At 37.4% G+C, this 27,213-nt stretch overlaps 3 protein-coding genes across 3 annotated transcripts; 2 read left to right on the top strand and 1 right to left on the bottom strand.

Moving 5' to 3' along the window:
• The first annotated feature begins 9,275 nt into the window (after positions 1 to 9,275).
• Positions 9,276 to 11,360, top strand: LOC119989862 (polygalacturonase 1 beta-like protein 1). Its single transcript, XM_038835602.1, has one exon. It carries the CDS (start codon positions 9,490 to 9,492, stop codon positions 11,278 to 11,280), a length of 1,791 nt encoding a protein of 596 aa, XP_038691530.1. The 5' UTR covers positions 9,276 to 9,489; the 3' UTR covers positions 11,281 to 11,360.
• Positions 11,361 to 18,807: 7,447 nt separating this feature from the next.
• On the top strand, positions 18,808 to 19,281 carry LOC119987930 (probable transcription repressor OFP9). The gene has a single exon (XM_038832835.1). The coding sequence runs from the start codon at positions 18,808 to 18,810 to the stop codon at positions 19,279 to 19,281; it is 474 nt and encodes a 157-aa protein (XP_038688763.1).
• Positions 19,282 to 19,515: 234 nt separating this feature from the next.
• On the bottom strand, positions 19,516 to 22,052 carry LOC119989953 (plastid-lipid-associated protein, chloroplastic-like). The gene is made up of 3 exons (XM_038835734.1): positions 21,306 to 22,052; positions 20,360 to 20,555; positions 19,516 to 19,993 (listed from the first exon to the last, which is right to left on the bottom strand). The coding sequence occupies exons 1-3, from the start codon at positions 21,761 to 21,763 to the stop codon at positions 19,679 to 19,681; spliced, it is 969 nt and encodes a 322-aa protein (XP_038691662.1). The 5' UTR covers positions 21,764 to 22,052; the 3' UTR covers positions 19,516 to 19,678.
• Positions 22,053 to 27,213: the final 5,161 nt, after the last annotated feature.

Below are 27,213 nucleotides of genomic sequence, written 5' to 3'. Positions count from 1 at the left end.
AGCCTTACTTATACAAACATTGTGCTGATCAAATCATTCGGAGATGTGTGCCACAGGAAGAACAACAGAGTATTTTACAATTCTGCCATACATTCGCTTGTGGTGGTCATTTTGGTACTCAGAGAACTTCTGCAAAGATTTTACAATCAGGGTTCTATTGGCCAACTCTTCACAAGGATGCCCACATTTTCTGCTCTACCTGTGAAAATTGTCAGAAACTTGGCAACATTTCTCGCAGGAATGAAATGCCACTCAACAATATTTTGGTGGTTGAAATCTTTGATGTTTGGGGAATAGATTTCATGGGACCATTTCCCAAGTCTCATGGGAATGAATATATACTGGTGGCAGTAGACTACGTGTCCAAATGGGTTGAAGCTGTTGCAAGCCCAACCAATAGAAGTGAGGTGGTAATTCGGTTACTTCAGGGTGTAATATTTCCAAGATATGGCACTCCACGTGCTATAATCAGTGATGAAGGGAAGCATTTTCTGAACAAGAGTGTGTCTACACTTCTTTCCAGGTACAATATCACACATAAGATTGCCACTGCTTATCATCCTCAAACTAGTGGACAAGCTGAGATTTCTAACCGAGAAATTAAACGCATCTTGGAGAAGACTGTGAATATCAAAAGAACTGACTGGAGTATAAAATTGAATGATGCTCTTTGGGCATATCGCACTGCATATAAGACTCCAATTGGCATGTCTCCATATCGTTTGATTTTTGGCAAGGCTTGCCATCTTCCTGTGGAGCTCGAGCACAAAGCATTCTGGGCAATAAAAAGGTTGAATTTTGATTATGATGCAGCTGGTGAGAAGAGGAAACTGCAGCTCAATGAACTTGATGAGCTACGTGACGAGGCATACGAAAATGCGAGGATTTACAAGGAAAAGACAAAAAGATACCATGATCAACACATTGCAATGAAAGAATTTTCTCCTGGTCAAAAGGTACTTTTGTTTAACTCTCGTCTCAAACTTTTTCCAGGGAAGTTACGTTCAAGATGGTATGGTCCATTTCAAGTTGTTCGAGTATATTCCCATGGAGCTGTTGACATTAAAAATTTGGAGACGGGAAACAAATTCAAGGTTAATGGCCATCGCCTCAAACCTTATTTGGAAGCTAATCTTGACAGAACTGTCTCCAGCATTACTCTCCAAGATCCAGGTAATTGAGTGTTGGAAACACTCTGTCTTGCCCAGACAATAAATACAGCGCTTATGGGAGGCAACCCATATTTCTTTTTCATCTATTATTATTTTTTTTATATTATCTAGTTGAAAAAAAAAACCAAAAAAAAAAAAGAAAAAAAAAAAGAAGTCTTCCTCGAGCGTGTAAATGAGCAGCAATAGCCCGGCTAGAGATGGGGCTACAAACACTAGAGGATGGACAACACAGGCTGGAGCACATGTTGGCTGCACTCAAGGATATGATACGAAAGTAAAAACATGGCAATGCAACGACCAGAAATTTTTTTGTCAGGTTGTATTTCTCTGAACCATAGCTTTCCATATATATTTTTCATATTTTATATATATATATTTTTTCTTCTTTTCCAATTGAGGACAATGCAAGATTTTAAGTGGGGGAGGAACTGGTTTGATAAAAAAAAAAAAAAAAAATTTGTAGCTAGAGGAGGCAAGTGCTGTGCTACCTTAGGTGCAAACTTGAAACACTTGTAGTTGATCTCTTGGAGGGATGCCAACTCAACCAGCTAAGTAATTAGTAGTTTGTCCAGGAAACAACCACCGATAAGGTATTTGGGAGTCCTAAGCATGGACTGGACGAAATGCCCATAATTGTAAAGCCCCAAAGTGGAGATACAAAGGACTGTTGACCTTGGCTTGGGTTCCATTGAGCCGACCAGAAACTCTTAGAGAATGACAACCTATTGTAAGGCCTTGTTAGCCTTTTTGCCCTTGCTACGGGGTACATCTCTTTAGTTAGGTTGATAGTAACCTAGCATCCAGTCTCAAGGATCCTGGTGTTGAGACAAATTCCGTTTGTTTGCGGTGCTTTGGGAATATTGAGTCTTAGAACCGTTTGTTTGTTAAATATCTATTCTATTTAATGATTGCTAAAAAAAAATTAAAAAAATAAAATAAAATAAAATTTTGATTTGGAAGTCATATTTGTATCATATTTCTGAATTGGTCTGAATATTTCTGAAGTATGGATAACAATTTGAGTTGAAAACCCATAATCACTTGTGGATTTTTTCCGACTTTAGTTTTGTCTCACCTATTCTATTTAATAATTGGATCAATTGCACAGAATTACATATTTGTGGGGTATGATATTTAAGATTAATTATGAACATTGTGATTTTCTTGAGTTGATTTGGAATTCTTTGAATATTAATATCTTGGGATACATGTATATATTCATATATAAAAAAAAACAAAAAAAAACAATTATAAATAAATGGGAGTGTTTATAAGTTTTTCTGCTGAGTAACTGGGTCTCTTGCCTCAGTAAGCAGTGAGTGTTCGCGTAAAAAGGTAGAAAAATCAAGACATCAACCCATGTGACAAGCGAAGTTTTGTAGCCTTTTTGACTCAAGTTATTAAACCCGTTGGGGTGTCCTTACACCTAATGCCCTGAGCCAACTGGATTGGGAGTCATTGGTTGAACGCTTGTTACAAGGGTCATTTAGAAAGCTTAATGAGACTGAGCATTGCACAAGTCACATAAAAATATTATATAAAAAAAAAAGAAAAAAATCAATAAATAAAATCCCTTGATATTAATTATTCATTGAGTCTGATGATTCTTGTGATATTGCAGTGTTTGTGTTAATATTACATTAAAGCCACATATTTATGTTTAATTCACTACGCACTACACATCACGCTAAGACAGAATGGGTGATATGAGATTTAGTCAGAATGATTTGTTTAAGTGATAGTGGTTGGTGGATTCTTAAAAATATTCATACTAAAGAGATAATTAGATTATTCACATATGTGATATGAATTTTCCGAACGCTTGAATTGCTAGGGGCTAGCAATAAGCTGGTTGGGGGTTGTGATAAGTGTCAAAAATATACACTTTTAATAATGAATTATTAAGACATTTGTCACATAATTAGGGCTTAAAGTGATTATTACACCACTAAAATGCAAATATCATTTTTCACTCACTTTGTATTTATTTTTATATTTTCAGGCCCAATTCATACCAACCAATGTTCAACATTTGCTAGCTCATTTCATGAAGAGCCCATATGCTTGTGTCCATTACCATCTTGATCAATTTCTTGATTATCATTTGGAAGCCCACCATATGATTTGTCAAAATCATTTGACATCATTCCATGCATCACCATCATTATAGTACAAATTGGACATTCAATGGTGGTGACTCCACTTAAATGCAATGATGGTGACTCCACTTATTTTGTCATGGTTGGTCATTCAATGGATGGATAGCTCCTAATTTCCTATAAATAGAAAGCTAAAGGAAAGAAAAGTGAAGAACATTGAAGGAGGAGAGAAAGAGGCAAAAGGAGAAGAAGAATTAGAGAGTGAGTTCTTGAGTTTTTATTTTCTATTTTACAACAATTCTCTCACATATTCTTTCTAGAATTTTGTGAGATTAATTGTTGGTTTTGTAAACCTAGTATGAGGAACTAATCCTCTTACTAGGGTGATGATGGATCCACTCTATTGTATCTAAATAAATTTGGTTTGATTAATTATTAGTTTATTTATGCTATGTCAAGTGTTAATTAGCTATTCTTTATTGATAATTAAATCTTGATGCTTAGCTACCATCTAGGTTTGATTACCATGATGCAAATTGAGACAAATGCCCATGTCCAATTTGAGACAAGCTTCTTGCAATTAATACCGGAGTTACCTAGACATAAATGCCATATGCTAGGATCTTTGTGATCACTACATAAGTTACCATAAATCCTAATGCATTCTTGATTGTCTTAGCCAATCCAAATGCCCATGGTTGGTTGCAATTAAGAATAGGCGTGGTAAGTCAGATGCCCATGACTATTACATAAATTAGGGGACTTGATCTTTGACATGCATGAATGAAATGATAATTGTCGGCTAAATAATTTAAATACAATAGAGTTGGTGAAATCGGATCCCTAGTGTTTGTTTATTTGTGTTAATCCTTATTTATTTTGTTTCCATTGATAATTACAAAGAGTTGGAATTGCAGATATTTTATATTCAGTCCCTGTGGGTACGACACTCGTATTTGCCACTTCTGTACTACAATTGATTCGTGCACTTGCGAGTATAATTTGGGTTTGGAATCGCTATACTTTTAGCGGGTCATAAACCCCACATCAAACCCCTTCATGAACAAACTTATTCCTACGAAGCCAAATCAATCTCATAGTAATTGTCAATATCGCCATCCCCTTAGAATCCAGGGATTGTGAAATAAAACTCCAAAACTGTGCAAAAGAGCCCGAAAATATTGAATTCATCTTCTGAATTTTCCTAGCACTTGCATAAAATACATCCCTAGTAGCAGGACACTCCCATAGAGAATGCAAAGTAGTTTTTGAAGCATAGTTACATAGCGGACAATTTGGATGATCAATAATATGCCTTTGATGCAACAAAAATTATTAGGCAAGATATCATGGGCAGCACGCCAAATAAATACCCTTGTAGAAGGAGGAACATTTAAGGACCAAACAAGATGCCACACTGAGTTAGCAAGGTCACAAGATGGATCAGATGAAGAAGCTAATGTCCTCCTCTTAATTTCAAGGGCACGGTGGTACCCACTCTTAACAGAAAACACACCATTAGAAGTCCCATTCCAGTATAAAGAGTCTTGAATATATGGGGATCCAATTGGTTGTTGCAATATCATATTAACTGTTTCTTCATCAAATAATTCTTCAAGCAGACCTACATTCAATACCAGATTCATCGGGTATTCATCATATTGTCATGACTTGTGAAGTTGACTTTATAATTATCTTGGGTTAATGCTCATTGTGTATTATGCATTGTACATGTCCAAAATTGTCCTAGTCGATGTCCTATTATATACATACATACATATATATATATCATCTATGAATTTTTTTTTTGGCAAAATGAAATGGTAGGTTAATAAATGGAACATGAGATTATGATAACAAGTCAAACCAGCTTTTCACACGGAATCGGTGGGTAAAAAAGAAGTCGTTGATCTGATCTAACCCATTGCAATCATATTTCTTACAAAATAATTAAACAACTAAACCCATATCCATTTTTCCTCTCTCTCTCTAACCTTTGTCAAAATTACACGACAGAAATTAATGAAAAGTGAAAAGAAGAGAAAAGAAGTACCCACCATTGACATTGAATCCTCTCTCTCATGCACATGCAGAGCACATGAGTAGACCCAGCTAGAGAGGATGATGGTCCAAACTTGAGTGAAATTTTGTGCATATGCACAAAATTATGTTTTGTGTTATTTATTAACGTGATGAATCAAATGAACTCCGATTTAAATGAAATTTTGTGTGCACCTTAATTTCATCACTATGAACATATTTGAATGAGGAAAGTTCAAGAGAAAATGTCATTTACACTGAGTTAGCAAAATGGTAGTAAGGTTACATTTAGAACTTATCGGTTTTCATTATAAGTGACCTACTTGCTTGGTTGAGTGACCAAACGATTTCCAATTGTTATGAAACTTTATACGGACATTCTAATACGTATAACATGATTTATCATGAAGTAATCTGAATTTTCTGGGTTGTTTCTCAAATATAATTAACCTATGTTCTTGATATGAAGCTCTTTGAGCTTACATACAATTGGGGAGTTTTACCTCCTATTTCCTTGTAGGTTAATCATCATTGTGGTCTCATATGACTCAGAATTCAGTATGTTCAAGAGATTTGAAATCCGGTTTCTAAGAATGAGTTTGGAGCTCTAGGAAACTATGAAAAATCCTATATTCACCAACTTTCCACTAAAGCATTTGATCAAGTTGAATAAATCCAGCCTTGAGGGACTGCGGCTATTGGTTATGGACTTCATGTATCTAGTGAAGACATGGACCATGTTATGTCATTTGAGTAGCTGGAACTTCCACCATGCAAGATCTTTATGAAGCTAAATGGGCTGCCAGAGTTGAATTTGTTGTTAGGCCAAGTCTTTGCTCACGTTTATTGGGTGAAAATATAAGAAATGAAGATTGCTCACCCGAGTCAAATGACGATCGATCGGCCCAACACTGCGATCGATCGGACAATGGTGAAACAAAGTCGCAGTTTCATGGCCGAGAAGAGTTGCGATCGATCGGACATGGTGTAGTGACACATTTTCGTGACTTTGAAGAGAAATAAGAAAGGGAAAACGCTTGGAGAAGAGGCCACATCACCTATGTTTATTGTTTGGCATTCTCTTATTCAAGACTTGAGCTTTATGGGGATTCCTTTGATGCAACCAAACAAAACTTAGTAAAAGAAGATTTTACTTGATTCTTGGAGCCAAAATGAAGGGACAAGATGGCATAGTACAATGTGCATCCATGATAGAGAATTAAAGAGAGTTTGAATGGTCAAGATTTGCAAGTACATGTAGATCAAATGATTGATATCAAAATCTGCCAAGCTCTCTAATTTGGAGAAGTGGGTAACGGTTACAAAATCCTATGGCTAGGATTTGTTGATTCAAATATATCAAGGGCCAAGATTGAGTCATGAATGAAATGTCAAGATTGAGAGATTGAAGATTGAACCAATGGTGGAGATTGTGTAGAGACAAATAAAGTAGGATTCTCTCACACTTGGAAAAACTTGGAGAAGCCATTGAGAAAACTAAAGAAATTCTTGCTACTACTTTCATCAATCTTCAAGCTACCTTGCTATTGCTACATCAAGCTTCAACTTGTGAATCAAGCACTCATTAGCTACTGAAAATCTTCTCCATTGAGCCACTATACTCAAGATCTTCTCACTACATTTACTTTTGTGAAGAGAAGTTTCTATATCCTCTTAGGCTCTACTTGATTGTATACCAAAGCACCTCTTAAACCTAAAATTCCATCCATACCCGTGAGGTCTTTGTTGTATTGAGAGAGTTCCACACCAAATAGCCTTGTGCTAATCGTTGTGTGAACCTTGTTCTTCAATCATTGTACAAAGTCCCTTGAGAGGGCAACTTATGTTATTGAGTTTGGGGGTGTTCAAATAACCCTTGTGTAAGGAGTTTTGTGGGACTCTTAAAACCACACCTTAGTGGAGTTGGAAAATCCTATTTTGGTGAATCTACGTAGTAGACTTAGGAGAAGGGTCTCCGAACTACTATAAATCGTTGTGTTTATTTTGTTTGCTTACTTGCTTCTACTTGCTATTTGTTTCAAATTGTAGGATTTTCAAAAACCCTAATCTGTTCGAGATTAGCAGGCTGACTTAATCTTTGAATTTTGATCTAAAATTTTGATATACTGTTTATCAAGGTGTTGTGAGATTGCATATAAAATTTCGCATTTAGACACCATTTAATAGGTGAAATTTGTATTGCAAAATCTGTGTGTTGTTTGAAAATCTATTTTGTATAATTCTTAATTATTTTATATTTGATCATTATCATATTGTATCACATCTTACATTGAATTGAATATTGATTAGGATAATCATTACAGTCCAAATTTGTGTGCTATTTGTTAATTGACATTAATTTGTTTGAATTTGTAAAAAAAGATTCTAACTGAAATTTGGGGACTCAATTCTTCAGATACGGCTTATCTGTACTTCACTGTAAACTGAGGCCACACGTCCCGTCGTCGGAGATGACTTGACGGCAGCATTATCGTCGTTATTCACGATGGAAGGTGCCATGGCTGTTTGGTGAATTTTGGGCTCTGGCCCATCCGATTTTGGATTATTTGAGGTCCAAATGCGAGATTGGGCTCCAAAGTTCAAACTGCAAAGGGCGTCAATGGGCTTGGTTTCTTCATGTGGATGTAAAGGGTCACCATTTGACCCGCGGGTCTAGGCCCAGCCCCAGCCCGGGCAGAAAGTAGACAGGGCCTAGGCTCCATTTTTGGGGCCGGGCCCTGCCTGAAGCCCAACACCTCGGGCCAATTTTGGCCCGGCCCGAGCCTGAGCCCGACCCAAGCCTGACATTATTTATTTATATAATATGTATATATTTACATATATTCTATATATATATATACATACATACATATATATATACACACATACACAGACAGTGCAGTGCATGCACTCTCTGTGTATATGTGTATATATATACATATGCAGATAGTGCATGCAGTGTCAGCATATATATATATATATACATATTATATATAATATATAATATATATATGTGTGTATATATATATATTATTATATATATATATTATTACAATGTATGTGTATATATATATATACATAATACGTATATATTTCACTCACTATAAAATATTGTTCAATTATATAAAAATTAAACTACAATTATGACATTAATCAATTATAAGTAATATGTATTTTTTTTAAAAAAAATCAAAAAAGTCAAGGCCCGAGACCCGGCCCGAAGCCCGAGCTTTATGGGCCGGGGCCTAGGCCTAAAAAAGTTGAATGTCGAGCCCAAAGGGAGGGCTTCGGTAGATTGTATAAATTAATTAATGAAAAATTAAGATTCATAAACTGAGACTTTTTCACAGTAGAATCATTAATGTGATTTATTGCCAGATATATATTACATTATTACATATCTAGTACGCGTTCACCCCTCCCTGAACAAATATATATTACACGTTAGAATCATTAATGGTTTGATATATATATATATATATATATATGTATATGTATATATATTTATAGAATTTATGGTTTGAATATTTCATTTACATATATATAGGATTTAGAATATTTCGTTTACTTATATATTATTATTTAATTCTCAAGGAAGTAATTAGTGTGTATATATATATGTGGTGTTTCATAGACTAAGAACACAACACAAGAGTTTTGCGAGAGTTGTCCTTTGGAAGACGTAGGTAATAGTTTTCCAAAATCAACTATTATGTATTGGGACAATTTTTTTTATGCGGTTTCATGATATGCTTCACAACTTGAAAAATCGTAGTTTTTTTTTTTTTTTAATCAAAAACTATCCCATACAAATTTATCTCTTTTAGTTATAATACAATTGCTTTAGTTATACTTGCTAGGTGATCTATTGTTTAATTTAATGTGATCTCTGATTTTGGATTGAATCCATTCATTGTGTTGAACTGATTATAGTTATAAAATATAGTTATGATTCGTTGCAATTTGTTTAGATACAAATAACAGTGTTTTATGCCTTTTTGCAGGTACTATATATATTGATTATTATACTCAACCAGCCATGAACTTCTGCATGGTCCTCTCCCTCTGCTTTCTTTCATTCAGCAACAATGTAAGCCAACCCTGGTTCTTTCGGTCTCTTAATTATCAATTGTTGTTGTTGTAAAATATTAATTGATTCCTGTGTTTTTTTGGGGGCAATGCAGGTGATTCATATTGCCGGAGATAATCCATTCTCTCCGAAGGCCTATTCGATGCGGTATTGGAACAGAGAGATTCACAACAATCTCCCGCAGCCAAATTTTCTTCTCTCCAAGGCATCCCCACTAAGCGCTGTCGACGCGGCTAATTACGCGGCACTCGCGGCTCAGAACTCGCTCTCAACCCACCTTTCCTCGTTCTGCTCCTCCGCCAACCTCTTTTGCTTCCCTGATTTGGCCGCCAATCTCGAGAATCACGACACTGACTCCAACTTTGTGTCTTATCTGGATCGGAACTTCACCAACTATGGCACTGACAGAAACAGCGGAGTAGATTCCTTCAAGAATTATTCTGAAGGCGACAATCTCCCTATTGATTCGTTCAGTCGCTACAGTCGTGACTCTGTTGGTCACAAGGACGAGTTCTCCAATTACGCCTCTGATGGCAATATCGTAGACCAGAGCTTCCACAGCTATGCTGGCGGAGCCAACGCCGGCGCCGGTGAGTTCAACAACTATAATCAAGGTGTCAATGATCCTAATCTACGATTCACTTCCTACGCCCAAGAAGCCAATGGGAGAGACCACTCCTTCACGAGTTACACAGGCCAAACCAATGCAGGGAGCGAGACTTTCACCACCTATGGCAAGAACGGAAACGGGACTCCCAATGATTTCTCTAGCTATGGTGAGGGATCGAATGCTATAGATTCTAATTTCAACAATTACGGCGAGAATGGGAAGCAAGACAATGATACCTTCACGTCTTATGGCTCCAACGGAAATGTTCCCGAGAACAATTTCAACAATTACGGAGCACAAGCTAGTTCTGGCAGTGAAACCTTCACCAGTTACAGAGAGCAAGCCAATGTTGGAGACGATTCCTTTCAATCTTACGGGAAGAAATCCGATTCCGAGAAAATCGATTTTGCCAATTACGGACAATCCTTCCACAACGGTACAGATAAATTCAGTAGCTATGGTGCGGGAGCGAAAGGGGAGGTCGTGGGGTTCAAGATCTATGCACTGAACACTACTTTCAAGGACTACAAAGACCAGAACGCAACGACGTTTACTCAGTACACTGAAGCAGAGATGGTAAGTGGCAGTTTGGTGAATAAGTGGGTGGAACCAGGCAAATTCTTCAGAGAATCGATGCTGAAGGAGGGTAAAGTGATGCCAATGCCGGATATCAAAGATAAAATGCCTAAAAGGTCGTTTTTGCCCCGGGCAATTGTCTCCAAATTACCATTCTCAACTTCCAAGCTTGCTGAAATTAAGCAAACCTTCCTTGCAAGAGACAATTCTACCATGGAAAGAATAATCAAAGACGCTTTGAGCGAGTGTGAGAGAGCACCAAGCGCCGGAGAAACCAAGCATTGCGTGGCCTCCATCGAAGACATGATCGACTTTGCAAGCTCGGTTTTGGGCGGAAACGTGGTGGTTCGCACAACCGAGAACTTGAACGGGTCAAAGCAGGAGATCATGATAGGGTCAGTGAAAGGGATAAACGGTGGTAGAGTAACAAAGTCAGTGTCCTGTCACCAGAGTTTGTATCCGTATTTGCTGTATTATTGCCATTCAGTTCCTAGAGTTCGGGTTTATGGAGCGGATATATTGGATCCGGATACAAAGGCCAAGATTAACCACGGTGTTGCCATCTGTCATTTGGATACCAAGGCCTGGAGCCCAACCCATGGAGCATTTTTGGCTTTGGGATCAAGTCCGGGCCAGATTGAGGTCTGTCATTGGATATTCGAGAATGATATGGCTTGGACCATGGCTGATTGAGTAGGCATGGGCTTGGTAATTTAGTTTCGATCTAACTTAGTATATAATTATATATTTGTTTCAGTTAAGCTAATAATGGGTTGTTATTAACCTCTCCTTGATAATTGATGTTAGTTGATAATTAATGTTAATGATGATTTTATGACATTTTTCTTCATCGTCACTGTTATCTTGCACAAAAAATGCACTCAGCAAACACAATTAACTGTCAAATTCGGAGTTACTAAGAATTGAAGAACAAAGTATGTTAATGACCAAGTCTTGAGGGAAACGTCTAGTCATCATGTTTGGGGGCTTTAGGGTTTGTTCTGAGTACCTAAATCAAAGAAACACAAGGCAGCTTAAACCCCAGACCAGAATGTTGATAAATTACGCCTACCCAAACGACCAAATTTGTAGGAATATCACATATTGATGGAACATAATATTTTCTAGGAGCTAGTCAAATGAAAATCTAACCCTAAGAGAACTCTAGTAATTCTAAGATATATGCAATAATTCAATGAAAATCCATACATACTTGGTATCCAAATCAAATCTTTTAATGGGATACCAAATATAGAATTGAAAAATCTTTTCAAGCAAGGAAGGTGCAATCTTTTCATATTATGAGAGAATCATTCATGTGTATACGCATTTCAATCATAGTCGAAAATATAAAAGCAGAGGTATTAATTACAATTATTGGTTTTCTGTTCTTCCAGATGAAATACCGGATTGAATATTCTTAGACTTGGCAGGGAGTGTAGCATCAAGAAACCATAAACAAAAATAATCCAAATTCAAATTGTTAAAGAAAATAATGACCTGCAAAAACAAACATCTAGACTGACAAATTATCTGATGATGAACTTCCTTTCTCCACTTCACCTTTCTTGTGACCATTCATTATGTTAGAGAAGTAAAAGGATATGTTAGAGAAGTAAAAGATCTGTATTTCACTATATGTTGATTGTGTACAACATGCCTTTATATAGGCGTTGAAAAGAAAAGTAAGAAAAATAATGTCAATAAAGTAAATCAAAGATGTTGTTGATATCTTTGACAGATTCAAAGATTTTGTTGATTTGTCAAAGATATCATTGATATTTTGTTGATATCTTTGACATCCCCCCTCAAACTCAAGTTGGTGCAGTAGAAGTAAGCTTGAGTTTGGAAACTAAGTCTCTGAAACGACCTGGCAGGAGTGGCTTGGTGAAGAGATCAGCAGGTTGGTCAAGAGTAGATATTGAGCAGAGTTGAATAGTTCCCTGTGTGACATGCTGACGAGTAAAATGGCAATCAATCTCAATGTGTTTGGTACGCTCATGGTAAACATCATTGTGAGCAATGTGGATTGCACTTCTATTATCACAAAATAGAGGTGTAGGACTGGGAGATTGAACTCCCATATCTCCAAGAAGCCAACGAAGCCAAACAATTTCTTGAGTGGTAGTAGCAAGTGCACGATATTCAGCCTCCGTGCTCGAACGAGCAACTGAAGTCTGCTTCTTGCTTCGCCAAGAAATGAGAGAATCCCCCAACAAGATGCAAAAGCCAGTGGTTGATCGTCTATCAGTGGGATCACCAGCCCAATCGGAGTCAGAGTAGGCGCGCAACTCAAGTGAGGAAGCAGCAGAAAAATGAAGGCCATAATAAAGAGTTGCTTTGATATAACGCAATATATGGATGACTGCTTCATAGTGGGAAGAGCGAGGAGCTGACATGAATTGACTAACAATATGTACAGCATAGGCTATATCAGGGCGGGTGACAGTAAGATATACGAGACTACCAACCAATTGTCGATAGAGGGTGATATCACTGAGAGGAGTACCATCAGAAGGTTTAAGTTTGATATTAGGTTCCAGTGGAGTAGAAGTAATCTTACTATCTGTGAGACCTGCCCGAGCAAGTAAATCAGAAGCATACTTAGCCTGAGATAAATAGTACCCGGTAGTGTCCGAGAGTACTTCAAGGCCAAGAAAGTAACTTAGAGAACCAAGATCCTTCATCTCAAATTGTTGTTGAAGATATTCCTTAAGATCAGTGATACCAGAATAATCATCTCCTGTAATAATCATGTCATCGACATAAATTAGTAGAAAAAACACAGCCTAAGGCTGTCCGACGAACAAAGAATGCTGAGTCATAAGAACTGGATTGAAAACCACGTTGTTGAATAGTAGAGCTAAACTTGGCAAACCATGCGCGTGGAGCTTGTTTGAGGCCATATAAGGCACGAAGAAGGCGACAGACTGTATTAGGGGGATGTGAATAGCCAGGAGGAGGTTTCATATAGACTTCTTCAGCAATATCACCATTGAGGAAGGCATTCTTCACATCCATCTGTGACAATGTCCAGCCTCTAGCAGCAGCAATAGCTAACAGACTGCGTACTGAAGTAAGACGAGCAACTGGAGCAAATGTCTCTTCATAATCAATGCCATACTCCTGAGTAAAGCCTTTAGCAACAAGACGGGCTTTGTATCGCTCAATAAAACCATCAGACTTGGTTTTTATTTTGTAAACCCATTTGCAACCAATAGCAGACTTATCTGGTGGGAGAGAAACAAGATCCCAAGTATGAGATTGCTCAAGTGCCTGCAATTCTTCAGACATAGCTTGTTGCCAAACACGATTAGATTTGGCCTCCGAATAGAATTGAGGCTCATATAAGGTAAGAGTAGTGGCAAAACACTGAAAATCACGAAGTTTAATAGGAAGTTCTCTTACCCGGGTAGAGCGTCGAAGAGTAGGGGAACTGGTAGTGTCTGCAGTAGATCCATCAGACAAGGAAGACAGTTCAGGAGCAGGCAAAGTAATTTGAGTGTCACCTATATAAGACTCAGAGGGAGATGGTTCATCAGGAAATAGATCAACCATGTTAGCGGGAGAAGGAAGAGATAAGAAATGTGATACTGAGGAGAACAAAGTGTTTTCCAGAAATACGACATGACGAGAAATGCGAAGTCGTTTGGAGATAGGATCCCAACATCTATAACCTTTATGTTCTATCCCATACCCAAGAAAACAGCAAAGACGAGTACGAGGTTCTAATTTAGTGTGTTCATGTGGTTGAAGGAGAACAAAGCAAACACATCCAAATACTTTGAGTAAATTGTAGTTAGGAACAGACCCATAAAGACGTTCATAAGGCGATTGATTACCAATGACTGATGAAGGAATCCGATTGATGGTAAACACAGCAGTGAGAGCTGCTTCACCCCAAAAATGTGCAGGACAAGAGGCGGAGATAAGAAGAGCCCGAACAGTATCTAATATGTGTCGATGTTTACGTTCGGCTCTTCCATTTTGTTGGGAAGTACCTGGACAAGAACGCTGACAAATAGTGCCATGGTCATGTAAAATGGTTAAGAATTTAGAATCCTTATATTCCATGGCATTATCAGTGCGAAAAGTTTTAATAGGACATGAAAACTGAGTTTTAATCATCTGAGAAAATTCATGATAGATTGTAGTAAATTCAGAACGAGTTTTCATGAGATAGATCCATGTAAAACGAGAGTAATCATCGACAAAAATTACAAAATATTTGGATCCCCCCATAGAAGCAGTAGGAGAAGGTCCCCAAATGTCAGAGTGCACAAGGTCAAAAGGTGCATGAGAAACAGAATCACTATTATTGAACGATAAAGCAGATTGTTTAGCTAGAGGACAAGTTAAACAATCAAAATGATTATTAGAAACAATTCCCAAATGACCATGAGAAACAAGAGACTGAATACGACTAACAGAAGCATGACCCAATCGAGAATGCCAGAGACTCAAAGAGGAAGCTGGAACTGTGGATGCAGCGAACTGATGACACGGGAGAGTAGGATGCAAAGGGTGCAAAGAGATGAGCTCATACAGTCGCCCAACTTTACGGCCTGTCCCAAGCGTCTGTCCCGTCTTCGGATCCTGTACAGAACAGCCAGAAGGAGTAAATAAAATATTAAGACCAAGTTCACATAACTGACCAACGGATAACAGGTTCAAAGTGAGTTGTGGAATAAGAAATGTATTGGACACTGATAGGTTTGGAGTAGATATGTGACCAATACGACTAGCTTTTATCCTTGAACCATTGGCAGTTTGTATAGATGGCAAATGCGAAGAAGAGTGTGTGGAAGTGAAAAGAGTAGAGTCAGCAGTCATATGATTGCAACATGCTGAGTCAAAGAACCATGATGATGATTTACCTGACACAGTGGTGGATGCTGAAATAGAATGGTTACCAGAGTTAGAAAGGAATTGACGAAGTAGTGACTCAAGATCACTGGTCAATTGAGTGGTTGTGGGTACATGTTCAGGACTCTCCTGTGCAGTATGATCAGTTGTGGCAGCGGAAAGATGTGTTCTGGAATGAGTGCCCTGAGTTGATCCACCTTTGCTGGGACAATCTTGTTCATAGTGTCTTGGTCCAATTTTGCGACATATGCGACATTTGCGAGTTGGACATGTAAGTATCAGATGACCAGATAGATGACAATATCGACACTTTGAAGAAGTGTCAGCTTTCTTTGTTTGGTGTACCTGAGGAGTGGCAAGTACTGTGTCGAGATGTCGTGGTTGACGGATTGAGAGCCGTGTTTCTTCAGAAACAAGATCATCAAGGGCTTGATCAAGAGTGGGTAATGGCTTCTGATGAAGTAAGGCTGCACGAGTAGGCTCAAAAATATCTTGTAAGGACATAAGAAATTGAATCAGCCGGCGATGGTCTTTATATGTGGTAAAAGCTTTGGCATCTTCAGTATTCTTCCAGACTGGTTCAGTAGGAGTGAGTTGATCCCAGAGAAACTGCATTTGAAAGTGAAAGTCAGTGACAGTTTGTCCGGATTGTTGACGTAGCTGATTGAGATTCTGAATTATCTGATATTGATGAGAGAGATCGGTGGCAGTGTAACGATGAGCAAGATGATCCCAGAGAGTTTTGGCAGTATCAAATCGACCAAAGTGAAGATTGATGGAGGATACTGAAGTATTACGAAACCAAGTGATGATTTGATGATTTTTAATATCCCAAGTTTCTAAACGTTCAGCAAACTTATCATCAACTTCATCTTTGGACTGTGTAGGTAGAATGAAATCACCAGTGACATATCGCCAAAGTCTCCTACCCTTGAGAAAGCTGCACATGGCTTGTGCCCATAAAACGTAGTTACGCCCATCTAACACAATGTTGATGGGTTGAGAGATATCTGATTTGTCCATAAGTGCAATAAACAGGTGCAAAAATAACAACCAGATCAAGGAATGACGAAAGAAATGACTGCAGTAGGCAAGAAAGATGAAATAGAATTTGATGGTGAGAAACTGATATGAAATAGGACAGTGATTACCAAGGCTCCGATACCATGTTAGAGAAGTAAAAGGATATGTTAGAGAAGTAAAAGATCTGTATTTCACTATATGTTGATTGTGTACAACATGCCTTTATATAGGCGTTGAAAAGAAAAGTAAGAAAAATAATGTCAATAAAGTAAATCAAAGATGTTGTTGATATCTTTAACAAATTCAAAGATTTTGTTGATTTGTCAAAGATATCATTGATATTTTGTTGATATCTTTGACACATTACTAGGCTGGGGTCAAAAGAAACTCAAGATAATGGATTTTTATCGTATCGGCCTAAAATATTTCTAGTACAGTCAAGCCCACTGATAATGCATTCCACATTGGGGCACTACTTTTCTCTATTGGTCCAGTGGGCTTGTCATCTCTATTTTTTTTTTTAATGTGAAACTCATCCAGCTGTCTACTGAACAAATGATTGGTAAATTCCAGGCAGCATGAAAGACCTCACAATCTCCATGGACTAGTTGAGACTTGGGTGGAGGCCTAGTGCAGGAAGATAACACAGGGTGATATTCGCATACGCTGAGTTTAGCAGTGACTCATCTCACAAATTGTGATAATGAAAAACACCCATGATACTTAACTCACGACCTCCCGTTTGCCCCAAGAGTCACTGCGGTCAAGTTCACCATCTCGATTAACGACTCGTTCTTGTTGGGCACATCATGAGAATAGAGCTCAGCAGGAAGAAGATTGTACCATGAGAGAAGCAAGGAGGTCAACCACTTTCAAATATACAACGTGGATTCTGGCATCTCTCAATCATCTTTTGCTGAATTGCCCAGTGTAGCCACCCTTACCTTGACTCAAATACTAGGAGGTAAAGAGTACAAGTCAAAACACAATTGTTTTAAAACTCTTGAATTAATTGTCCAGAGAGGTTTCATCGGTATTTCAAAACTTGTCTACGTAAGTTTCTGTTTCACAAGAAAACCAACTTGTGCTGGTGTGCGTGCCATCACTCTTGTGTCCTGTGTTTACATTCCATAAATCATCATCATAGCAACATGTGCTGTTGTGTTTACTCAATTTGCACTTTAATTAAACAAGTAGTTAGTAGGATATAGTTAATATAAAGAATGAGAACAGGATTAGTGATTCACAATAGGTAACAATGATTATCACATGCCAAATACTAAACTTATGTCAGTCCTTGTGCATGAAACCAACAAATATTCCATCCAGATATGTATTTCTCTACAAGATTTTCTCCATTGTTAATGGATTCTGCAATAGATTAAGCAAAGTGCATGGCACGCAAGACATAAAATTGTTAGAAACTACACATTCATTCCTTCAAAACCCATTTTCTTTTGTAAGTTGATGAGAGAGTTTACATTTGCATCATCTTCTGCAAGTACAATTAGAACTGATCACTCTCAAAGAGCATGTGAAGCCAATTGAAACCTAGTTCAGCTAGTGTTTTTTTTTTTTTTTTTTTATAACGTGAAACCTATATAGCTGTCCACTGGATAACGGGTTGGTAAACTCGGAGCCATAAGAAAGACCCAGCGACCCCATGGACAAGTTGAGACCTGAGCCGAGGCCTAGTGCGGAAGATAATGCAGGGTGACATTAGTACAAAGTACAAACCCACTCAGCTGCTCATCAGATAAGTGATTGGTAAATTCCAAGCCACATGGAAGATTTCGTAACCCATGGACAGTTGAGACCTGGGCCGAGACCCAATGCGGGAAGATAACGCTGGGGGCATTAGCACACGTTGAGTTGAGTAATGACTCATCTCACAAATTGCAATAATGAAAACACTCATGATACTTGAATTCACGACCTCCCGATTCCGCTAAGAGTTACCACAGTCAAGTTTATTATCTCAACCAACGACCCGCTCAACTAGATTTGGCTTTCTTATACACATTTAAACTAACTCAATCAAGGATCCCATGCTTTCCATAAAAAGTAGTGGTTTTAAAAGCTTGCCAACTAACACTACTCCACAGAGGGAATTATTATCATTAAAGGTCTAATTCAGATCATAATCACAGACTCAATTAACAAACACAAATGTTCCCCCATTTGCCTTCCAATCTTATATACTTCTTCACTGTGAATCTTTTTCTTTTTAAACTCAAGAGACACAATCATCTCTAACATGACCCACTTGCCAATTCTTGCATAAACCACAAAAATTTCCTTCAAAGCTCCATTTTTGATGCATGCTTTAGGATGAAATCCTCCAAAGAATACAAGAAGCAGAGGCCTGAAGAACAGAGCAGATGCAGGGCCTTGTGTTGCAGTTGCAGGGTTAGCGTCTCTTCTTCTGAGGAAGCAGAGAGCTCTAACTCCGATCGTTTCCCATCCGTGTCGAGCCTAGCACATGCAATGGTTCAAGAAAAGCTGGATCAGATGATCAAAGAGAGGCAGGAGGCAAGGCGTAGAGAGAAAAGAAAGCAAAGAAGTCATGGTGGGACTAAGTTCATTGTGATGGTGGCGATGGAGAAGTGTTCATATGATCCGACAGAGGATTTTAGAGAGTCCATGGTTGAGATGATCATGGCAAACCGGATTGAAGATCCAAAGGATCTTCGTAGTCTATTGAATTACTATTTGTCAGTGAACTCTGAGGAGCATCATAGAATTATTTTAGAAGTTTTTCATGAAGTTTGCAGCAATTTGTTCCTCTGTTGTAAATGCCATTGATGAAAGTTCTGAAATTTTGATTAGTTAGATCCAATTTTGATTTGTTTGATGGGTATGCACCTGTTAACAAGATTAAATGAAAGCATTAACAGTTTTAACACTCACAATTTTTATTTATTTCCATTACGAGGTTTTTTTTTTGAAACGAGGAAGGGAATTCGAACTCTAGTCACCAGGGTGATACATACCATCATTACCACTCCAACTAATGGCTCGGGTGTCATTACGAGGCACTTAAACAGGTAATTCCTTGATAAACAAGTTTGTTATTGCCAAATCTTGATAACATTGTCATGACACTCTTAAATTCATATACATAAGCCATAACATAGATAAGTATGCTTACTGTGAAGCAGTAAATTATTAACATACAAACAAAGAGCGAGCTTAGGCTTGCTTAGGGCTTCAAGAGCGAGCTGCCTTCTTTAATTAGAACAAACACACTGCCAGCATCTCCCCTTGAAATGCGAAGGTCTTCATCAAGGTATGTGGTTAGCAACCATGATTCAGCATTCCTGTTCGACAGAGAGAATTTCAAAGGTGGTTGGCTGGAAATGGTCCTCACAACGGATGAAGCTGTGTCCTGGACAGAGCTGATTAAGCCCTTGAATGGTGTAAGGTCAATCTTTTGTCCGAAGAATTCCACGTTTTCAGGTATCTCTATTGATTCTGTCAATTGGGGAGTTCCGATGATGCCTTCTTCAAACTTGATCTACATTGGAAATAAAAGCTAAAATCACCTATGGCCAAATTGGATCTTTCAAAATTTTCCAGTTTATGAGAAAACATTCAATAAATGGGACAGAGCAAAGCATCATGCTTAAACTTGTCCTTCTAAAACACTGCCAACACAATTTAGTACTGTATCTGAGTTCAAATGAAGAGTGACGGAAAATATAAGTAAAAATTTATTATCAAAATTGAAGATTGAATTATGATAGGGAAAGAAATCAAGACATACCAAGAGGTGAGAAAGACTGTTAGAACATAGATAAAGATGAAATTAGCTTCATTTGAATTATTTCACAAAGCATACCAAATTTTCTAATCACTTCTGTTAGAACCTGGATAAACAAACCTGCACTCGCTTAGGGCTCCTGACTTCAAATTTGGCATTAGTACGAACGGAAGTAGTAGCCAATGGACCAGCAAACTGGACAGAATTCTGGACAGTGAAGTTCTCCGAATCAATTATCTGTGATATTTCGTCCACTTTCACCAATGGCAGTGTACCCCTTGACAACAAGGGGAACAAACCGGAAAATGATGTGTACCTACAGTAACAACATCCAAGAGCGTGAATTCATACCACATCAATGACCAATGACAATAATAATCCACGCTAACTTCGCTAAGTCCCTTTTTTTCCCCACTAAAAGTATGTCTCAGAAGATATCCACCGGTTAAGTGTATCATTGATACGGAATAAAGTCATTATGAGCAGTTTCATCTTACTAAATGCTGTCACCACAGCTAAAAATATTTAGGCTTAACAAAATTGCAGTTAAAGTCCGGTATCAAACTAACAGACTAGTTCCAACACCATCACATTCAGAAGTAAATAGATAAAACAAACTAGATAACTGATTGCTTGTGTGTATCAAGTACATATATAAAAGCTTCTTCTAGCTTCAATCATTTTACTAGCCTGTGATATATAGTCATAGCAGGACCAAACAACATCTGGGGACCTCCAGTCTACTACTCAAGTGCCATCCACCATGTCCAATGTACTCCAAATTAACTGATTCATTTAAACACATCGCCATTAACAGAGAGCTTATCAACTCTAATGATATGGTCATTGATCTTCCGTAGTTTAGACTTTAGACCAAACAAGCTGACATTTTTTCCACAGTTTGTTTGGTTCCTATGAAAACTTGGTAAAATTATAGGAACCAACAATCCCCCTCAAATTCACGAGCATCAAATCATCTAAGATTATAATTGAACAGCAGAAAATTGAATATGCTTGCGATTCCTACTTTCGTGGGGAATTAGAACAGAAAATTGAATATGCTTACGCGAGAATCCATTTGCCATTAAGCAGAGTCAGTGCCTCGGTAGGTGCCGGAGTCGGGTTCTTGGCCTCGAGCTGCGTGATGAGCTCAACAATCTCCGCTCTCGTCTCGCTACTCGCTTTGAGTCCACGATCAGTCCCATAAAACGAGTCCACCAACGCCTTCTTCAAGCTATCGATCTCCATCAACTCCTTCGTCTTCTCCTCCACCTCGGCAACGGCCACCGGAGGACCGTCCTTCTCTGGGCCCCACTCATCTTCATCCACGGCCCGGACCACGAAGGCGGGTCTGGCCGGAACCGTTTCGAGCCCTGATTTCAGGAACGAATTACTGGCGATGGCGGTAGTTTTGATTACACTAAGAGAGAAAGTCGTCGGCCTCGACGTGAATTGGGGTTTCGGTAGGGTCTTTGAGGGTGTCTTGCACGGGAATTGATTGATGAATTGAGAGACAGACGCCATTTTCAGAGAGAAAATTGGGTCTTTGAGACCAGTCTTGCGTGGCAACGAAGGGTAATATACGTATCTAAAAATTGAGTTGCGTCACCAACAAATGGAGAGGCCCAGGGTATTGGAGACGTAATGAGGACTCGTCGATTCTTATCGGGAAATAGAAGGAACAGTGGTTGCGTTGTGCGGCGATGAATGTGTTTTGTGTTTTCTGCAAAACAACAAGAACATGATGGGTGTGTGAACTGCTGAACAGTCCGGAATGCTCTGTTTTGTTGTGTTTTGGACGAAATATCTCTCATGCTTTTCTCGTGGATTCTACATTTGATTTGATTTGATTTGACAATAATTGCGGTATTTTGGGTTTGCAAAAAGACTACTATTAGATAAGGCCTCGAGCCCAGCGGGTCCCATGAGATGAGAATGGGCCTCAATGAGACCGAAGAGCAAGATCTAAGCCCGTGAAGGCGTGAAGCATCTTCACGGGCCATCTAGTGTAAGTCTATGGATTGTTTTGTTTGTAAGCCCAATAAGAACATAAAAATGTGTATCGATGATGGGTGAGTTAATTATTTATCTAGACTTGAATTCAATAATTCACCTGAAGGGAACCACTCGCTTATTACGATCACATCCAATATTTATGCTAGCCAACCTTCTAGAGACAAGGTGTAGCTTATTGCTGTTGGACCAAAGGTTTGCGCATTTTAGTTTTGATAATTGTACGTTGTCGTGTTATTTGATTTAATGCATTATGTGATGAATTTGAGTGTTGCATAAAATCGATTTTCATTAAAGTGTTTTAAACTTAGTTGAAAACTCAGACATGATTTTTATATCAAATGAACTTCGATTAATATGAAATTTGACAGATACCTGAATAACATCATAATGAACATTTTCTATGAAGGAATGATTAAGAAATTTTGATGTTTAGATGCTCAAAATTCTTAGAAAGAGAAGAAGTAAAAAAACAAATATTGATATTTTATTTATCAGAGAGGAGTAAAACTAAAATGATGTCCTGACAACATTTGACGTTAGACAACCCCCAAAATCTGACATTCAAAGAGCTTGAGTTTGTTGAGGGTTTTAAGTTTCAACTCTCAAGTGTCAATGGGCCTTCTTATTTGTTTAGCTTTTAAGAGTCAATGGGCTTAGATTAAGTAAAATATCTGTGAAAAACTTTAATTACACCCGAACTTTATTAATCATACCCTTTGACTTTATGTTTTTGTTAGGCTGGAGGTCTTTACACCCCACCTCCTCTCGTCTTTTCCCCATTTTCTACCTGATCCTTGTACTAGTTCTAAACACATTGATGACTTATGGATCTCAAGTAGACCACAGTGAGGATGCGGATCTCCGAAACCAGACAGTACAAGGGTTGATTTGCTCTCTACACTATGCATTTCGTGACTCTGAGCTAGCTATGGTGGAAAGGGTTTTAGCGGCACGTAAAGGGGAGTTGAAGCGAGAGATTGAGACCAGCATGAAAGAGAACAAACGGATTAAAGAAATCAAAGCTTTTATGGTTTCTCGTGAGGGAAAACTGAGGCAAGAAGTCCTTCAATCCGAGCTCCAGCATGACACTTGCTAATTACGTCACCCACTGCTTGGATTCTTCAAGTTCAATTTGATTTTAATTCTTCATCTTTTTTGGGTTCTTTTATAATTTTTGTGATTTGGGGGTTAGGGATTTGGTTGAAGGTGGGAGAGTTTTGATGAATGAAAGTTGCAATTGAAGATTGAGCTCTACTCATGAAGGATTTATGCTTTGGGGCGTATTTCATAAATATATGAAATTTTGGTTTTTATAAAATGAACTACCAATTTTTGATAGATTTAATAAAATGTACTACCAATTTTTGATATGTTTAATGAAAATACCAACCTATGGTATAAACTAGATTTAATTTTAAATATCAACTTATGACATAAACGGACTATTGGAAAAGTGTCACTTATCTGTTTAAACTTATTACTATCAACTTATAGATTCATGAATGAAATTAGATAAGATCCATAATTTAAATAAAGAAAACCAACTTATGATTTTCTTAATTGAAATGACCTATATTCAATTTCGAACTTACATATTCATAATCCATACTCATACACATGATCCAAATAATGAATGCAAGATTCATACTCTAACAAAGATCCTAGCCAACAAAATCAAAACTAGATATTCTTTCAACAAGGAGAAATGAGTGCAAAGGATCTATATTATTATCTTTGGGGAACAAAATTCAAGAGATAAGAAGATGAGCTAAACCCTCCTTTGTTTTCTTCTTTCTCTTTCTCTCTCTTTTCCTTCTTCTTCCTCCCTCTCTTTCTCTCTTTTTTCCCCTCTCCTGCGGCTGCCCCTTTTTTCTCCAAAAGTCTCCTTTTTCCACCAAAAGCCACCACCTCAAAACTCTATTCCTCTCCCTTTCAAACAAAACCAAAACCCTACATTTTTGTCTTTTTCTTACCTTCTAATCCACTCCACACATCTAACCTTTTTTTATTTCTTTTTCATATTATTTTTATTTTTTTATTTCCTAGATATTTTCTAAGGTTTTGACTTGAACAGATATTGGGCCAAGATTTGGGCTTGTTTGAGTGAAAAGACCTTGAATTTTTTTGTGAATTTGTGGGCCATGTATTTAAAACAAAGGAGTTTTTGGATTTGGATTTGGATTTTATTTTTATTTTTTTGTTCTTTTCATTTTGCTTTCTATTTTTATTTTTTGTTTTTTAATCCGGATGAATACCGGTTACTACAATAAGTAATACATATATTGTATAAATTGCTTAACTAATACAAGCCTATATGATGTTTGGATAAATCTTGTGTAAGAGTTTGTATAGAATAAAGCACAAGGTAATATATATTTTATAAGCTCTGCATCAGAGAAATTATTCAGTGGATCGGACACACCACGTGACTTGCTAATGTGGTGTGCCCAAACCAATTAAATGGTTAGAACTCAGTTGTCAATAACAGCTCATTTCAAAAGGTCATGAGAACAATTCCAATTAACGAAGCTTAACCTTCCGTTATCGACAAAAGTGCAATTTCCTTCCACGGTTTAGTTAGTACCCTTCATTCTCTTTCATTTCCTTTTCGATCGACAAATGCATTTCTGTTTGGGTGGCAACACACGAATATTGGTTTGTTGTTTAGGTTGAAGTTATCTGAAAGCAAAGTGAGTCTAATGGCATTTAATTTCTCATATCTTATTGCTTCATTGTGCATATTGCTTAGATTTTGTGTTATTTGCAGATAAATATAATTGATGTGTTGACTTGATTTTGCTTGCAGATTGTAATGAAATGTGTGACTAATCTCCAGTTGTTAAAAACAACAAGAATGAGGCTAAAGTTGAAATTCGTGTTCGGATGATTTTCAGCAATGTAGATGAGGCTTACGACGCCTATAACAAGTATTCTATCTACAAAGGGTTTGGAGTTCGGAGGGGTAAAAAATATCATAATCGTAGGAATGAGTTGAGTCGTTGTATTTTTCTATGTTCTTGTGAAGGACAACCACCATATGTCCCTCCACGTACATGAGGAAAGACAAGTTGAGCGAATTGAGAAGAGATGTGGTTGCAAAACTCATGTTAAGTTTAAAATTGAAAATGATGCATGAGAACTAATTGAACTAATTTTTGAGCATAATCATGAGTTGATTAAGGAAGAACACAAGACACTTAATTAGGTCAACGAGAAAAATATCTCAAGCTAGTAGAGGTGTTATTAGCTCACTGGAAAATATTGGTATTGGAGCAACAAAAGTTTATTTGTACATTGTTAATGAAGCTGGAGGTACAAAAATTTTGGGTTTACTTTACGTAATTGTCATAATTTCATATAATCTGAAAAATCAAAATTGATAACTTCTGGGGATGCATAAAGTCTCATGAATCATTTTAAATTATTGCAAGCAAATGATTCCATGTTTTTTATGCTATGCAAGTTGATGAAAAAAATAGCGCAAGTTGATGAAAAAAATAGATTGACTAACGATTTTTGGAGAGATGGATTGTCAAAGACGGAAGATTTTGATTCTTTTGGAGATGTTTTTGTATCTGATACAACCTACCGCACAAACTAGTATAATATGATTTGTGCTCCTTTTGTTAGGGTTAATCATTATTGGAAGAATGTGTTTTATGGTTGTGTATGTATGTTAGATGAAACTACATTATCATTTGTTTGGTTGTTTGAATCATTTTTGGCATCTATGGGAAATACAACAAAGATTACAAATAATAATTTAGATAGAATCATGGAGGAAATGCACGCACACAAGACATCAATGTCTTTAGACAATGAAGATGGATTTGCTAATATGTCATGCGTGAATGACAAGATGCCATTGTCAGATACTCCAAGAGAGAGAACAAAAGGTGTTCCATATGACAGACTTAAAGGTACACTTTCAAAGAGATATAAAAGAGCAAGTAAGGAGTCAAGAAGTCCAACCCCTTACTCTAGTGCTGCATTACCAGGTAATAATTTACCCTGTATAACATTTTAATGAACTTTCATTTGAATGTACTATGTTGATCTATCATTTTGTATATGTAGATCCGTCATCTACTGCTATCTTCGACCAAGAACCATCATCTATGTCTAACTTAGATCAAGAATATTATTATACGAATTCAAGTTTAGAACCACAAGTATATGGTTTAGATTTTCAAAAATTGGTTTGGTTTTTATTGAAGGTTTTATAAGCTTCATTTGTTTTTTTAGTATGACTCAGCTTGTGGAATGCAAGTCAATAGTGGAGAAATCTATCCTTTACAGATTTATTGAGTCAGGCTTCCTACAACACTCCTTTTTGGATTTCACCCTCCCGAGCGATGGGATGACAAAATGCATGAAATTTATTTAGTATGAGATTTCACCCTCCTTTTTGTAGTTGTTTTGAATGGTTTTTCACCGTATTGATGATGTATTTTGCTATATTTTGGCATATGCCACATCTATTTGGACATTTTGATGATGTAAATTTCTATATGGTAGAGAAACAAAAAACTTTGTTGTGGGTGTATTTGTTAGATTTGATATTGAATTGAATAATGCTTACAAGCAGATTTGGGTTCTTTTTTTGGTTGCCACTCCTTTTTTCTGATAAGAGCATGTCGAATATGATACATAATGGCCCAGACAATGATTTCTCAGAGCATGTCTTTTAAAATGAAGTGGAGATAACAAGTCTTAATTGTTTTGGCAAGAAATATTTACAGATTCTTTGAATTTCAGTTTTCATTCCCTAGCTAATCTAAATTATACAATCAAAGACTTGTAACCAAGTCATTTGCACATAGTTGAAAAGGAGTAGATGGTTATGGCAGTTCAAAGAAACACATGCATGTTTGCTCTTTATTCAAACACATGTTTGTTATTCAGTAAATCATACAAAATGTCATCCTTATACTCCTCATCCCACTCATCATACAAAA

This window comes from Tripterygium wilfordii, chromosome 21 (genome assembly GCF_013401445.1).
Source record: "Tripterygium wilfordii isolate XIE 37 chromosome 21, ASM1340144v1, whole genome shotgun sequence".
Classification (NCBI taxonomy): Eukaryota; Viridiplantae; Streptophyta; class Magnoliopsida; order Celastrales; family Celastraceae; genus Tripterygium; species Tripterygium wilfordii.
The sequence above is the reverse complement of the archived record's forward strand: the minus strand, read 5'-3'. Positions and strand labels throughout refer to the sequence as shown.

Coding starts and splice junctions, on each gene's coding strand:
- LOC119989862 (XM_038835602.1), top strand. CDS start 9,490: ATGCAGGTGATTCATATTGCCGGAGATAATCCATTCTCTCCGAAGGCC.
- LOC119987930 (XM_038832835.1), top strand. CDS start 18,808: ATGAAATCCTCCAAAGAATACAAGAAGCAGAGGCCTGAAGAACAGAGC.
- LOC119989953 (XM_038835734.1), bottom strand. CDS start 21,763: ATGGCGTCTGTCTCTCAATTCATCAATCAATTCCCGTGCAAGACACCC. Junction 20,556..21,305: donor AATGGCAAATGGATTCTCGC/GTAAGCATATTC, acceptor TTGTTACTGTAG/GTACACATCATTTTCCGGTT. Junction 19,994..20,359: donor GGAGCCCTAAGCGAGTGCAG/GTTTGTTTATCC, acceptor TTTCCAATGTAG/ATCAAGTTTGAAGAAGGCAT.